Source organism: Pristis pectinata, chromosome 4, assembly GCF_009764475.1.
Source record: "Pristis pectinata isolate sPriPec2 chromosome 4, sPriPec2.1.pri, whole genome shotgun sequence".
Classification (NCBI taxonomy): domain Eukaryota; kingdom Metazoa; phylum Chordata; class Chondrichthyes; order Rhinopristiformes; family Pristidae; genus Pristis; species Pristis pectinata.
In genome coordinates this window covers 19,585,695-19,603,175 of record NC_067408.1, presented here as the reverse complement: position 1 = coordinate 19,603,175, position 17,481 = coordinate 19,585,695, and the positions used below count along the sequence as shown (strand labels likewise).

At 38.5% G+C, this 17,481-nt stretch overlaps 1 protein-coding gene across 4 annotated transcripts in view; it reads left to right on the top strand.

The window, feature by feature from the left end:
• The window catches only part of sgcd (sarcoglycan, delta (dystrophin-associated glycoprotein)), a 365,223-nt gene that overhangs the window by 325,780 nt on the left and 21,962 nt on the right, over positions 1 to 17,481 (top strand). For all 4 annotated transcript variants that reach the window (XM_052014957.1, XM_052014953.1, XM_052014956.1 and 1 more), the window contains one exon: positions 2,307 to 2,379. In XM_052014957.1, the coding sequence (XP_051870917.1) occupies positions 2,307 to 2,379 (73 nt within the window). The remainder of the gene's footprint in view (positions 1 to 2,306; positions 2,380 to 17,481) is intronic.

Sequence of the window (17,481 nt, the reverse complement as noted above, 5' to 3'; positions counted from 1 at the left end):
GCAACTTTGGAGGGTTATGGCATGTGTCAGCATTAGTCTTCTTTCACATGGGGAGGGCAAGCAGTGGCAGGAAAGGTGCATGTTAAAGTTTTATGTTGGGGTTTGATCGCCAATTGATGACATTCATTGGTGTTACCTAAGGAGCTCTGCCACCATCTGGACTACCACTGGAGAGGGCAAAGCACCATCTACATCCAAGTTAGTGTCTTTGTTAACTTTTCATCATTACTGATTAGCACCGACCTAAATCTTATTGAATGGTGGAGCAAGCTCAAGGGATTGATTGGTCTACGCCTGCCCCTGTTTCTTTGTTTCTTATGTTTTGAACATTACAATCTGCTCTCCAATTGCCTTGCAATTTCTGCAGTGGTGGGAAATCAAGGAGGAAGGGTATTCTATCACAAACGATATCATGGGCCTTGTGTGTGGTGGAATTTCAGATGCAGTTCAATGAAGTAGCTACAGGTCAATGATTTGGTCCCCCAAACCTAGAAGAATATTCCTATGGAATATCTCTTTGTAACTCAGTTAGTGATTAAGTGATAGGCTGCAATTTCTGTGTAGGTTTATATGCTTCATTAACTTCCCCATTGTAGAGGAAACATTATTTTCTTTGGGGGTAGAGTGGATTTCATGTCTGAATCAAAAGGTTATGGAATAAATCCAAATACAGAAACTGAACAAAAGTCTTGGCAGACACTTCAGTACTGAGGGAATGCTGCAATGTCAGAGTTTCTGTCCTTTGGATGAAACATTAAACTATGTGCTCTCTCAAGGTGGATATAAAATATCCCATTGAACTATTTTAAAGGTGAGCAGGTGTGTTCTTCCCAGCATCTGACCCAGTATTTGTCTCTCAGTCAATGTCATTGAAAACATCATGTACAAATTAGATACTAACAACAATTACACTTCAAAAGGACTTCAGGACGTCCTGAAATTATGTAAGGTGATATGTAAATGAAACTCTTTCTTTATACCAGATATTTAGTTGGCCTATTTTTTAAAGAAGTAATTAAACAGTGGAACTTTACTGTTTTGAGCCTGTTAATAAAGTATAGCTCTATTCTTTTGTTTAAAGATTTGATTTGGGAATAACAGGGTAGAGTTACTGCAACTTGCTTTTACTTGGACAATGTCACATGGGCAGAAATCAAGCTTGGGCAACTGGGAGTTCCTGCACAAATGTCCTCAGGAACTAATTCTCCTTTGTGCTCGATAAACACTTAATTATTCCTTTTATCTATTTTGAAGCCTACAGTTTTGGGGACATAGATTTTGGCTATTAGAATAACAACACAAATCACATCAGAGTCTTTCTCAGTAGTTCAGTCAGTTTATTTAGGCTGTTCTGAGTTAGCTAATCTCAGAGAGGATATAAAGAAGCTAAATCTGCCTCATTATTTCAGGATTACAAACTGGATCCCCCAGGTTTCAGGATTCACTTCCTGATCGCTGTGGGAAATACGCACATGGATTTCAGGTGGAGACTGGATTAGGCATGTTTGGGATGCCCTCTTGTGGTTAAATAATTTGCCTGCAATGACTACAAAAATGGGTAATGATTACTGAGGCAAGGTATCAGTGTAAGACCACTGTCTGTGGAAGCATACCCTAGAAAGGAATCAAGTTTTCAGTTACCAGTTCCTTGGAGTCAGAAAGTGCTAGAAATAGGAAGCAGATCATTTGCCATCTGTAAAGAAACAATATCACCATTTGTAAAGAGCCAGCATTGTATTTTGCGACTGCTCCTCAGATTTCACTTCTTGTTTGTACACTGAGCTGGGGATGGATAGTTCCAGGGAGATGGTGGGCTGGTTTTTTTTGGGTGATGGGGAGAAAAAAAAGGTCTGCTTTATTTTATTCTCAGTTAAATTTAAGATCTGATGTGATACTGTCTATTACTTACAGGACTCTGGCAGATGGTGTGATCTTTTTGGTGGTTATTCATGATAAAACATGATTCATCTCTAAATTATAGGGCTATGAAGCTGGGATCAATCCTGAAACCCACCACACTGTGAAACGATGCTTTGGTGCACCAACATAATGCAGTGAATTGTATCTTTTCACTGAAATCTGCAAGCAGCAGTGCAAGACCCAGCCAATTTTAACAGCAAGCTTACATCAACTTACCGCTGACTGTATTCCATTTGGTGGGAATTGTAGCAATTCTATATGATATGTTTATACCCCAAATGTGTTGATATGTGTAATGTTGTTCAGGCTTATTGAGGCTGGTTTAGAATTGGAGAAGTCTGAGTCATAGTATTTCTTCCGTAACATCAATTGATCTTTCCCTACAGGTGCTGAAGGAGCTGTATTTGAAAGCTCTCTGGAAACACCGCAAATTCGGGCTGAGCCTTTTAAAGAGCTAAGGTATGGAACATGATTTTCCTGGTCCTTTGCTTTTTTTTTCTCATTCTGTTCCCCTCTTTCATCCTCCTCGTCCTTATCCTACCTTATTTTCTTTCCCTTTATTTCTCTCTTCCTTGTCACTGCTTTTCCAGTCCACTCCACATTGCTCAGGTGAGACGATAAGCCAAAACCTGTCAAGTCTATCAGGAGGACAAAATAAAATCCCTGTGGCATTATTTTGTAGAAGGTTAAGGAAGGTCAATTTTCATCCAATAATCAATATCATTAAAAAAGATTACATGGTTATTATTACATTGCTGTTTATGGGAACTTGCTGTGTGGATATTGCCTTCCACATTTCACACATTACAACAATGACTATCCTTCAAAGGCAGTGAAGCACTTCGAGGTATTCTAAGGTTAAGTAGGGTGTTTTTTCACCTCTTCTTCTTGATCTCTTTATCTTTGTTCTCTTTTGTTTTCCTCACTGGAGAATTTTTCCCTTCATTTATTATTTCTCTTCATTTTCCTTCCCACGTTGATGAACATTGAAGTAAATTCAATTTCTAGAGTTAGCTTGCAGAAAAGACTAAGGGAATTTTTCTGAATTTTTTATCAAGATAAAAGGAAATCTCTGACAGAAACCTTATCATGCTTGAACAGTTGTGGGCACAGCAACATCCCCATGTAATATGTCTAGCATTACAAGCGCAGGTACTCAGCTGGCCTGACTACATCTATGGACAGGGCAGGCTGATTAACGGTGCAGGTTATAGGCTTACATCCACACACGGGTGTCCTTGGAGAGGGAGCACGCGATATCTGTGGGCATCCTGGTTGAGTTCTGCAATCAGTGGGCCCCTCAGGGGATCGTGTGTGTCGTGGACGATGAGAATGTGATTCTCATCTGAAGTATCGTGTGTGCATTTAGCGGTTGTTAGTTAGCGTTATTGCTGTAGTTATGTAGTTTGCATAGTTTTCCTTCTGCTTTCTTGCATTGGTTGTAGTAGTTTAGACACCGGATGTCCTTTTGTAATGCTTTTAGCAAATTGGTGCAGGTATTAAAAAATTGGTGCAGGTTATACCTCACAAAAATTCATATGCATACATGCTGCCAGCGTTTAATGGTTTACTTTACAAAATTTGTAATTTTGAGTATTTTTATTTTATAACTCAAGGGGATGAAGCTGATTTTTGGTGGTAGTGTGAAATGAACATCTATGAATCAGTATGCTGTTTACATCACAACTGATCACCTTTTCTATTCAGATCATGGATTGGGTTGTGAAGCAAGGTGCTGAAGTCTTAGCACTCATTTTGCACTATCGTCAAAGGCCAATTTCGCTACCACCAAATTGTAATAGTAATAAAAATTAAGATGAAATTGCAATTTTGAATTGTATACTTCAAACGTGGGGTTCCCTTATTAAAGGACGAATTCCTGTAAGTCTATAAAAATCTTCAAATTTTCTTTAGTCATTGTCTGGTATTCAATACTTAGAAAAACCTGGTAATATGAAGAAGAACACAATACCAAATCAACAGCCTGAACATTCAATGTCAAGGCTTGTTTATTCTTAATGATATTTCAGTTCTTTGTTAGGAAAATAGTCTTTCCAATATTTAAAATGGATGGTAAAAGTTGGATTCATTTGCTTTAAAAACTTGATTTTATTGTTGTAAACAATGAGTCTTTGCAACCGTTTTGATCCAGGTACTAAAGCCACACTGATTTGTATGGGGTTTCCAGCTGCTAGGCACAGGACAAACTTTCACCTTAATCTCCTGGAATGCCTCAAACTACTCCTTTAAGACTTTAGCACATGATAGAATCAGATAGAACCTTTGCTTCCTATTCAAAATAGTTACTGACAAGTTGTCATTCAAACTAATGATGTCAAGACTTCACATAAAATAAATTTAAACTTTGGTGTCAGATAAATGTGATCATTTTCTTGAGCAACTGGAAGAATTGTAATAACAAGTTCTTACAATTAAACAAAACACGTTAGGCTAACAATGCTCCTGCTCATTACAATGCTCTCTCATTTCCTGACTCCAGGTCAGTGCATCATTCTCAGCCTTCGTCCCACCAATGATGGCAGTGCTTTCAGCTTTGCTAAATCTCAAGCTCTTAAACTCTCCCCCTCCACTTCCCCAACATTACACCTGCCTATCCCCACTTTACTATCATTTAAGACTTGTCTTTGGTCAAACACTCTAACAGTTTCTTCTTGGCTACATGCTCTTTTTATGGCAATTATTCTGCTGTGAAGTTGACTAGGTATTTTTTTCTGCACTGAGGCTGCTATATAAATGTAAACTGATATAAGAATGAGTGTTGGCTTTGAACTTTCCAGGTTTACATTTAATTGTATTGCTCTCTAATATCAAGTGAGTTCTCCTAATTACTGAGTAATAAAACCTAGCCAGATGATACCAAGAATTTATAGAAATTAGTCACTCATTAAAAAAAAATTAGATTCCCCTGGCTTTCTTCTGGGCCTGACACAGATGCTTCGCTTCAATGGTGTTGGACACTTGTGTAGTTAATCTGGTGCTGCTTATGAAAGAATTGTCAAATACAGGTGGGCAACAGCATCTAGGAGTCTAACACTGAAAACTCGCCTATGATAGCCATGTCTTATGTATACTCCTACAAACTCACTGTAGTTAGACGGAGTACTGGGAAGGATGATGTTGATTTTGATAAATGAGCTGATTCATAACTTGATATATAAAATATATGGATTTCTGAATATGCTAAGAAACAGTGTAACCAGTAGAATTCACTATTATAAAATTAAAGGAAAATTGTGGAGTTTAACTACTCGGAGATATAGGCCAAGTACACAATCTAACTACAAAAGTTAACAATTCATTCCCTTCACATTCCCCACTGCTCAAAGGTTTTCATGATATTGCTGATTTTTTTTTAATCTGTCCTGACTCTAAAGAGATAAGGGTTCATCAGCACCATGCTGAGAAATTTGTTCTTTGTTCAGTGGTGTTAAATGTGCTATAAAGTTGTGCCTGAGTGGTATATATAGCATCCATGATGCAGTTCCATTGTCTTGAATAGAAGTTAATTCTGGAAGTGGAATACATCATGCAGTTGCTGCTATATAGCTCAGTGAGCGATCAATCCAAGGACAACTTTCCAGATGATCTAGATGTTTTCCTAAACTACCATCAGAACTTTCCTTAGAGTTTTGTCAAAATTCCAGCACTAAGTTGAAAATGCTCCATAGAAACTCTACCCCAATAACCTTTAACACCTTTAGTACAGAACATATATATTTTTCAAGTCAATTATCTTCAAATCTTTTCACTGGGGAAAGAGCCAAAGAGCAAATTCAGAACTGTTAATCACTGGCTTCTATAATTCCAGCTCCAATCTTCATGCTATGGGAAACATTGAATACAAGGTTCCTCTTGTGCTTCACCCAGAGAGGAAACAATGCAACTAAGTTTCAGTAACCGTATTATTTCTATGACATGGGCATTCCTTAGCAGAGAACATCCCCTCCTGGATCATTTGTCTGCCAACACTGGGCCTCTGCCCACTTTCTTAGGAGGCCTGGTGTCACCTAGAAACCCAGAGTCAACCTTCTTTTCGATTTCAGTTTTCCCCAGATGCAGTGAAAAGGAATATCAACCCTACAATGCACTGGGAAGCTGATTGGCTCTCCTTAAACATATGCTCCTGTACTACTTGTTACTTGATCATTCACAAACAATATTTTTTTGCGAAGTAGAGTACTATCCAAAGGTATGACCACAGACTTTTGACTTTCCTCAGCTTGTTACTTTGTAATTGTTTATATTTGCATAACTCCTTCACATTCTCAGTGGCTCTCTTTTATTTGTTAGATGATGAATCGATCATGTAGATGTGGTATAAAGCAAAAACCTCCATCTTGAAATATGTTTGCTTTCTTCCACTGATGTGATGTCAACCTGCTAAGCAGCCATTTGTTTTTGGAGATAAATGGGGTTACTTCAGGTCAAGAAGACTTGGGTATGTCTTCTTGACCTGAAGTAACCCCATTCTTTGTAGATGTCTAACACTTTTGATGAGAGGAATGTTGTATTTATATGGAAGATGATTTCATTAAGTACTAATATAAGATGGAATATCCTGCTGCTGTTGATCTATGTGGTGCATTGGCTTTTATCCAAGCTAAAGGCAGATCAAAGCATCAGGAGGCCCTGGGAATTTAATTTGGGAGTTCTCTCTCCTAGAGAGGTTTAAACTTTAAACCTCTAACCTGAACAGTTTTATGTACTCATTTCCAGTTCTGACAATGATCAAGGCAGAAGTCGATCACACTGCTGGATATCAGGCTAGGTAGATATCCAGATTCTTTATTCATACAAGTTTTCAACATAAAAATAAACAAAATCTTATCTTAGTAGTGGCCAAGAATGGGATATGATCCAGATGAGCAACTTGCTGATTGGTTTTACATCTTCATGTGAAAAGGAGTATACCTTCAGCTACCTCACTGTCCTTGACTCTCTCAACTTCTGGGCTATTAATGTCTGTATATGAGTAATTTTTACATTAGATCTGTTTGTCAATGCTTAATGATATTGTGGTTCAGCTTGGTAGAACTCTTGCTTCTGAGTCATGAAATTTTGGACATAGACATGAGCACAAGGTTCTAGGCAAGTTCAGTGCTCAGAGACTGCTGTACTGTCAGAGGCACTATCTTCTGCATAAGACATTAAGCTGTGGCCCTGTTTATTCTCAGGTGGAAGTAAAAAAAATCCTATGGCACTATTTTGAAATGGACCAGTAGATTCAGCCAAGTTTTACTCCTCAGACAATATTCCTCAAACAGAGTATCACATTGCTGCTTATGGGAGTTGGCTGACATGTTTACTGTATGATAACAGTGATGATGTTTCAAAATACTCATTGGCCGTGAAGCATTCCGGAGCATGTGACAGACACAACATAATTTTTTTCTTTTCTTTCTAATAGCAAGATTTCCATCAGATTGTGTTCTTCGGTTGTTATCAACTGCCACTGAAGCCACTGCCACTTCTGCTTCTAGTTCTCCTTCCCCTCTTCAGTGATTACTTACACACTTTCCCCCAGTTCTTCATTCAAGCTCTTCCTCAAGCATTTCTCTCTTTCTCCCTTTTCTCTTTTCTGATTTATCTCCATCATGTTGACTTTCTTACCTCTTTCACTTTGCTTTCCAGTTCTGAATGTATATCTCCACCTCTGATCAATATTTGGTGGCTCGTCACAAACTAATTAAACTTAGATCTCATTAGTGAAAACAAACAGGTGTAGGAGAATGTCGCCACCCTGGTGAGTACCACACTAGCAACTGTAATTAATCTTTATATTAAACTACTGGCTAACCTTGAAAGGAAAGCAGATGCTAATAAATGCCACAATTAAAAATAAAAATCTGAATTATGGATATTTCACAGCTGATAAGAGCAGCCTTGCAAGTGGAATATGGGCATAATGCTGAACTCAAACTTAATGAGGATTCATTGCATTCCCTTAATAACACAGCAGATTGCTTCTTTCATTCACTGCTGTTTGGAAGACCAATCAGGGAGCAGATTTTATGTTTTTAGGGCACATTGTTGATCTAAAACATTGAATGACAATTGATTCTGCAAATTTAGTATCTATGTAATGATAAAGTAATTAGTTACGGATTTATAATGGTAGATTTTAGTTGTACCTGTTCAGATTGGCCCTTGCTGTTGGAAGGCTTCAGTTTTGGATCTTGAGACTCACCCACATGCCTGAAACAGGCTGCCAGTGTTGGTTGCATCTTCACAAGCACTTTATCCCATCAAAGATATCAACATTGGATGTTTTGTCTCATCTCTCGGATTCTGGGATACAGGCTCAGAATTGGCAATGGATAGGATAGAGATGAATCTCAATTCCTCCTAGCTTCATGAAAACACTTTGTTGGTGATGCAAAGAAACTTGAGTGGGGCATGCCCAGCACTTGTGCCATGTGCCATTACTCATTACATTCAAGCCTTAAAGTTAAAAGGCCTCACAAATTCAGCATTAGGACCGTGGGATATGTGCTGTCCTAACACTAAATTGATATATCATATGCAATTTTAATGTCAAGAAACATTCCAATATCTAACCTATTCAATATCTCATTACAGTTTACAACTCTTCTTTAAAGAGAAATGTTCTTAAAAGAAAAACAATAGTAAGATCTTTTGTCTGCAAAAGGCAGAGTTGTATGCTAATTTCTTTTGAGAGCACAGAGCTGTACAGGACAGAAACGGGCCCTTTGGCCCAACTTGTCTATGCTGACTGAAGGGTGCTTATCGTCTAATAATAGTGAGGAAAGCAATTTTTCAAATAGACTACCACTTTGGTGGAGCTTTCATTTGGGTCTTTCGTTCTGAATATGGGTTATTGAGCATCCTATTTGCTCTGTAAAAGCAGAGAACAATTCCATGGTGATGTAAAGATATCCTGTTGAGGAACCCCTGCTTTTAACCTGATCTTTCTGTACCCTGCCTCACCAGGGGTTAGACTGCATGCTCACATAGTTTATTGGATGGAGAATTTGCACAGCAGTAATTAATTCAACTTAACACAGGTGGAAGATGAAAGGATGGAGGACTCATGTGTATCTCCACTACTTTTATTGCATTTGTTACATGATGTGGCAAAGCTGATCCACAAAGTACCAAACTAGGTGGCAAAGTTGGGTTGTTCTGAGAGGTAAAAATTAAAGCAATAGGCATGCAGGACATATCACTTTGAGAGGAAATGTATTATGTTTGGAGAAGGTTTCGTCCAAATATCTTACATAATTCCAAAATAAAAAATGTCAGATTTTAAAAAAAAATTTTTCCTTTTGCAGAGGGAGTTTCTCGTTAAGATTTGAGGAGTAGAAATCTCTGTCAGAGATGTTATCTGTCTGGTAAAAAACTGTATCACCTGCAATACAAACCATCTGGAATTCTTTAAAAATGCCATTTGCCGGTCTTTTGTGGAGCACACACTGTGCAGTTTAATTAACTCTTTAAGAAACATGGAAGAAGGATAAAAAAAACAAGGAAAACAATGACATAGAGGTGAATGAAAAGTATCAGAGTCCAGTTCAGAGAAACAAAAGCTGTGAAATGAGTAGCAAATTGGATCCAAAGACGTAGTGCAAGGAAAACTTAAAGGAGAAAAGGTAAGTGGTAAATAGGGTAGTGATAAATATCTTACCAGGAATACTGCTGCATCGCAAGGAAAGCTTGCTCATTATATATGTTTATGTATTATTTAATATCCAAATTTTGTATTTGTCCTTTAAGCACCAGGTAATTTTGCCAAGTCACTGAACAAATATTTTGTAGCAAATGCTAAATTAAATTGGACCTCTTTTGCTACTCATGAACAATTAAATATGATGATTATTCAGTGTCACTTGATCAGAAGTGTTCAGCATCCTGAATAATTGTCCCATAAGAAAAGAAATAATTGATTGATGTTTCTCCTTGCATTATTTCTTTAAGCTTTGCAAAAGTCTATTTTTGGGCTGTTTCTCCACTCCTTATCTCTCTATTGTTGCACTCCTGGTCAGAGTGTAAAAGAAGCACAAATAGTGCTGCTTTTCCCTTCCTTCCTCAGACTTCACCTTGACAGAAGTGAGGCAATGTTCTGTTAACTTTGAATGAGGTGAGTCTTTGTGCTGCTAAATGGTAACTTCATGGCTTCTTCCTGCTACAAGGCAGCCTTTTCTTTACCTTCCATCTCATAGTGTGGTTGTAATTCTCACATTTTGTTTGAAATAGTGAAGTTCAATGTTAATAGTACATTTTAGCATCAATTAATCCATAGCCTGGAGTAGCTCAGATTATATCTGGGATGGAACATTATTTATTCTGTCCTGACATGGAACCAAGTTTGTAAATCAAAAATAATAACAAAAAAATGCTGGAAAAACTCTGCAGGTCAGGCAGCATCTGTGGAGGAAGAAACAGCTGATGCTTCAGGTCGAAGACCCTTCATCAGAACTGAGAAAGAGTAGCAGTAGTCTAAGTAGCACAGAAGGTAGTGGAGGGCAATGGTTGGAACAAAGGGAATGAACGTAATAGGGTGAAACAATGGACAGCCATTAAATAGACAGATAAACTTCTTTGTCGTGTAATTTGTTGCTAATGTGATGCCAGAATTTACAAATAAAAGAAGGAAGGAAGGGAAGATTGGTAAGCAAAGTCCTGTTACAAACAGAAAGAAAGAGCAAGTTATCTAGAGTAGGAGAATTACATATTTCATCCTGCAGGCTGCAACATGCCCTGATTTTCATTGAAAATCAAAACAAAACTGCAGATGCTGGAAATTTGAAATAAAAACAGAAAATGCTGGAAAAACTCAGCATGTCAGGAAGAATCTGTGGAAAGAGAAACAGTTAACGTTTCAGGTCAAAGCCCCTTCATCAGAACTGAGAAAGAGAGAAAATAAGTTAGTGCAGGAAGCAGTGAAGGCCCAAGGAACCAGGATGGAACCAAGCTTGTTTCACTTTGCTTTGATTCAATACTGTTTCAGGTATAATAGCCATGGGGCAATTTTGCTAGTTCAAAAAGAGCTCATGAGTTCACCTGGACTTGCTGCACATTTTCTAAACTCAGTCAGAGCATTTAAATATCTTGAGAAATCAGGCATTCTATCTATACACTTAACACATAGCAATCTACCAGCTGGCAACAACTGTCTGTGCATGGTAGAGTTAGGTTCATAGCCAAGTGGCATGAATAAATCTTGATACTGTGGCTGCTGATTCATCGTCCTGAGGCACTGAGGCTGTCAGAAGAATCAGTTTTCATTTCTGGAGCTTGAGTTTGATTTGAATCCAGCTGTCAGAGACAAAAGGACACACATTTCTCAGTCTGCTCTTTTGGTGTATTTGGAAGTTAAACATCTGCTTTCCGTCAGTGCGGAAAATTCTATAACATTTGTATGTGTGAGGGTATGTAACAACCATTTTACGCAGCTAATTACCCTGATCTTGGGGTAATTATTATATTGAGATGGGAATACTGGCTTCTGCCTGTGGTACTTCTGAAGAAATCTGGTGTTTCGTCATAGCAAAGTTGCAACTGCTTTACAAATAGGATCCAGCCCACCTCTATGTTCTCTGCAAATGGTAATATTTAATGGGAAATGTGGTTCTTTACTCTTGGGTCCATGCAAGGCTGCACTTTCTGGGCATGTGCACAGGGATGTGCTTCTCACAGATTTCTGTCCTGCCCCCTAGAATCCTCCCTTCACTCCATCATAATTGTTGAAGGAACTTTGTACTTCTGTGGCCTTTGCACCAGAGGCATATCCAAGCTGCTTTCCTCCCCTGTCCATTCCAGATCCCATGAAAAATTCTTAGGAGGATGCAGGAAGCAGAATGCAAAGGCCCAGATCCCAGCACTGATAAAATAGGTGGCTTATTGCATATTTTTACATTTAATTGATTGGTATTGGTATTGGTTTATTATTGTTACTTGTACCGAGGTACAGTGAAAAGCTTGTCTTACAAACCGATCATACAGGTCAATTCATTACACAGTGCAGTTACATTGAGTTAGTACAAAGTGCATTGATGTAGTACAGGTAAAAACAGAGTAAAATGTCACAGCTGCAGAGAAAGTGCAGTGCAATAAGGTGCAAGGTCACGACAAGGTAGATCGTGAGGTCATAGTCCATCTCATTGTATAAGGGAACTATTCAATAGTCTTATCACAGTGGGGTAGAAGCTGTCCTTAAGTCTGGTGGTACGTGCCCTCAGGCACCTGTATCTTCTACCCAATTGAAGGGGAGAGACGAGAGAATGTCCCGGGTGGGTGGGGTCTTTGATTATGCTTGCTGCTACACCAAGACAACGAGAGGTAAAGACAAAGTCCAAGGAGGGGAGGCTGGTGTCTGTGATGTGCTGGGCTGGGTCCACAACTCTCTGCAGCTTCTTGCGGTCCTGGGCAGAGCAGTTGCCATATATCCAGATAGGATGCTTTCTATGGTGCATCGGTAAAAGTTGGTGAGAGTCAAAGGGGACAAACCAAATTTCTTTAGCCTCCTGAGAATTAGAGGTGCTGTTGAGCTTTCTTGGCTGTGGCATCTACGTGATTTGACCAGGACAGGCTGTTGGTGATGTTCACACCCAGGAACTTGAAGCTGTCAACCCTCTCGACCTCAGCACCATTGATGTGAACAGGTGCATGTACACCGCCCCCTTTCCTGAAGTCAATGACCAGCTCTTTTGTTGACATTGAGGGAAAGGTTGTTGTCATGATACCATTCCACTAAGCTCCCTATCTCCTTCCTGTACTCCGACTCATCGCTGTTTGAGATACGGCCTACAACGGTGGTATCATCTGCAAACTTGTAGATGGAGTTAGAGCAGAATCTGGCCACACAGTCGTTAGTGTATAGGGAGTAGAGTAGAGGGCTGAGGACGCAGCCTTGTGGGGCACCAGTGTTGAGAATAATCGTGCCGGAGGTATTGCTGCCTATCCTCACTGATCGTGGTCTGTTTGTTAGAAAGTCAAGGATCCAGTTACAGAGGGAGGTGTTGAGTCCTAGGTCTCAAATGTTTAATTTTGTGGGTATATTTTATACTCATCACACCACAAGGAAGAGAAGATACCACTGATAGTAAAGTAATCCTGTTTGAACAACATTGGTTCCAGAATTAATCACTCAGCTATTTCAGAGATAAACCCCCTGTGCAATGTGCTTCAGGCACACTTCTAGTGAACTCCCTTCTCTGTAGGAATGTTCTTTTCATTTAACCTTATGGCATTTTTGATACAAGTATTTCAAGGAAGTGTTTCCCATTGTTCCATACTTTTTAGTGATCAAACAGACATATGTAAAATATCATCTGTGCAACACCCACAGAGGCACAATTTTGTAGGAAGGTCCATCTTATGCAGCTGTATGGAATTGAGACAATTCTTTGTCCTTGTTAATATTTTTGTGGTGAACTGCAGCAGTCACGTGGGCCAGCTTCTTTAGTTTCTGTGTCTGATATTAATTTACTGCTTGCAATGAGGGCAGAGGCTGAAACTTGTTTCATGTCCATATTTGGTCAAAGTACAAATTTGCTCCATTGATAACTTTCTATTTGCAAGAATACCCAGAAATCATGCCTTTTGACCCATGCTCATGACTTGTTACATCATCTAGGTCAATTAGCATAGTTTTTCTCAAACTCCAAGCTCTTTGAATCCTGAATGATTTATGTGGGAAAATTGTAAAGCAGCATTTCTAAAGTCCCTCCTACTCTGTTTCCCCAGTTTGTAACTCAGGAGAGAGAAAAGAATACTTTTTCTCTTGAGACATTAGGTACATGTCTACCTATTCATTTTGACTAATTCCTTCCACTCCTGGGTATTTTGCTCCTGTTTGTTGTGTATAGCTACATAACAAGATGTAAATATTAATCAGGTACTGATTACTCAAGAGTTACTGCCAGAATTGCAATCTCCTACACTAATCTCTGAGGATATTCTTAGAAGGTCAACAATTTAATTCTTATCTAAATACATTGTTATTGTTTTATCCTTGCCTCTCAGAGTAATCTAGAATTATCCAAAATTTTAGAATGAAATTCCTTGATCAGCTTGAATTTAATTAGCAAAAAATATTTCCTTAAAAGTTAAATGTGTAGATTGTAACAAGAATTTTTAAAACTATAATGATGGATGATTATTTATGAATTGAATCTGCAAATGAAAGACCCCAGCAGTTGATTTTTACTGTAGGATAACTTTGCAAGATTCTGTCTAGTTGCAAATTCATTGGATGGGAACCATGTTGTATATATAATAAATGGTTTCCTTTAGTTCTGCCTCAGAGCTTTTTAAGGCTCAAATGGCAGAGTTTCAAACAGAAAAAGCTCAGAGGAAATGAATTTCAATCTTTTTTCCCTCCCCCACTGGACAGTTAAATTTGCTACGCTGTTCTGAAGTAGCAATTGTCAACCACTCAATCATACTAAACTGCACCTTTCTCATTATACTACCACAGCTGGAGCTATTTTTACTAAAATAAATGCTGCAGATTCCACATGAGTTATATGGTCGTCGACAGGCTCTTCAAGTCTAGTGCATCTCAAGTGAAAGTCAAATTTTGTTACACGATGTACTCCATGCAGGTGAAATTAAAATTCTACCCACGTTTCAATGCATTGAGGCTGCTCTGACATTATCAATTTGAAGCAGAACTTTTTTTTAGGGATGGCCAAATGAGGGTGGGGAAGTTGTAAGTAGGATGATCTAGTACTGTTTCAATTATATCCCTATTGTTCACCCTTCAGAAGTGAGTGCAATCCCAGTGGAATCATCTATAAACAGACTTGCCTTTGACAATGAGGTTGTGCAACCAGCCATGAAGAATGCTTGTGACAGCCATCAACTTGCCTTGTACTTCTATTTCCCTTTATCCACATAGTGCCGAACTCAGCTGGCTGTAGTTAATATTATGAACAAAGACAAAAACAAATCATTTATGACATGCTATCCATTTTATCTATCAGCCAAAATTGGCCTATGCAACCTTGAGAAGGCCATAAGATTGAGAGGTACTTGAATGGAGGAACAGAATGGAGAGTATTCTATCTAGCGTCTGTGCAAGGCCCAGCTTGATGCACAATTCTGAATCACAAGAGAGGGAAACAGGAAATGTGGAGGTAGATCATTTTAGGTCAATAACTTTGCAACATTGAAAAGTTATTGACATGAACTCCAAGCTCTCTTTCTTTCTCGACAGATTGATTTTGAATGAGAGAATGGACTTATTCTTTGCTGAACCTGAAGCCCCTACAATGGGCAGAATCTATAACATTTATTTTGGTAAAAATAGTTATTATTTTAGTTATACTGGAAGTGATTCAATTTAACTGCTAAATATTGTGGTTAAAAAGTATTTGAAGCTCATCTACCACTGTCCCTTTAGTGGAAACTGTCTCCATTATTTGCTTTGAAGCCCTTTGTGTTGACGGAGCCTTCTGCAAAATAGTGGCATCATGTGCGAGTGTTGTGTGGGTGGGAGGTGGGGAATAATAGTCATCACCCATAAAGAGCTGATAGGATTTAACATCATGCTAAACTGTACCTGGTTGTCAAAGGAGTCTAAGATTGTGAATGGTTCTAACATCCAAAATCTTTTAAAAGCTATTTAAAAAATAAAAAGCATAAAAATACTTTGTAAATTGTTTTAAAATAATAAAACAAAAAAATTAACTTCAAAATAATGTAAATATATTTCATGAACTAATAGTTACCTTCGTCCTTCACAACTTTTCTCTTGATTGAAGTCAATGGAAAAGCAATCCAGATGGTGAACCATGTTCATGCAAGTTTTCCACCATTAGTGGATGGGGAATATTGTATTCATTAACTGGAATCTGTGAGTATTCAATGAGGAGTCCAGCATTAGAGTTGGGAAAACAACGCCAAACAGCTAATCATAATTTCAGAACATCCATGTTTTGTGGAAATGGAGAAATCTGTTCATTGGTGAATGCTGACAGTTTTATGAAAAGAAAAATCTGGGGAAAGCACAATTGCTTTTTCTTTAGTTTCTGCTCCAGGACAAAGTACAAATTATATCGCCCACTCTTTTAATTATTTGTTGAATTCTTTATGACTTCTTACAGTTGTGCAACTCTTATCTTTGAAAGTTGTTGAAAATTCAGGCTCCGTATTATATAGCCAGAGGTGTGTAAGACGTAATAAAGGAAGTGAAGCTTCTTATGAGAACATGAGCAATAGAAACAATAGTAAGGCATCCGGCTGCTCGGGCCTTCTTTGTTGTTAAATAAGGTCGTGGCTGATCTTGTACCTGAATTCCTTTTACCTATCTAATTCCTATTGCCCTTAATTCCCTTGCTCTTCAAAAATCTATCACTCTCAGCCATAAATACATTCAATGGATGAGCATTCACAGCCTGATAATTCCAAAGATGACATCTTGATAGTCTGAAATGAAAAGCACCAATTGTTTGAAAAGCCAACATTTCATCAGAGGAAAAGCAATTGGGTGCGGGTGGAAGTGTGCAATTATTATCAACTCAGACTCCAAGGAGGCTTTAAAACAACAAAATAACTGCATTGTAACTTACCTTAACTGCAATTCATCCCCAGAGCAATAAAAAAAATCTGTACCCACTGTGATGTGTACACATCGCAGTGAATGGTCTCTTAAGAGCAATGGTACAGAGGTATTTTTAGTGCTCTGGGATTGACAGGTAACCCTGATTTTCCCAATTAACTAGTTTTAATCTTATTTTTTATTTATGATCATGCATAAGGCTGCACCAATCACTTCCCTAATCATCTACCACAGAGCAGTTAACCAGGAGACAAATCCAAGTTCAGCATATACTCTGATGTCTATTTTTCTTTTATTGAATAACAGACCATACCCTGCTGCTCTGGGGTTTCCTTGCAAGGCTTGACTCCTGCTATGTAATTGACAGCTAGGTGATTTCTGCTGCTCGACTGATAGGTTAACAAACTTGCCTGGCAATTTTCTAGGCCATATGGTTTTATCGTTATTAATAACAATGCACTAAACAGCTGAGCTCAACCGATTTTGCATGAAGGATGTCATAATTGACCTCTATGAAAAGAGAGAGAAACATTATCCAGCAAACCCAGCTACAGGGCCGTTAGTGGGTACCAGGATCCAGCTGAGCTATGATAACACCAAGATCTACCATTATGCCAGTGATTGTTGTAAAAGCTCATACAGGAGTTATGATACTTGAACAGAGTATTAATGGAGGCTCCCCTGTTTTCTGGTTTTGACTCCAATATTTTCAGGAGGGAATTAGGGAAAGAATATAATTATAATTGGTTAGGAGGTTGGTCTCTGCTGAAAGGGCACTGACATCTAGGTTGGCATCCAACTATGAATGTCAATAGGATTCCATCCTGGCTGTTAATAGGAAATATAATTCAAGTGATCTGATGGTGGTTTTCCTAGAACATAGAATGTTACAGCACAGTACAGGCTCTTCGGCCCACGATGTTCTGCTGATATTTTATCCTGCTCTAGTATCTATCTAGCCCTTCCCTCCCAAATAGCCCTCCATTTTTCTATCATTCATGTGCCTACCTAAGAGT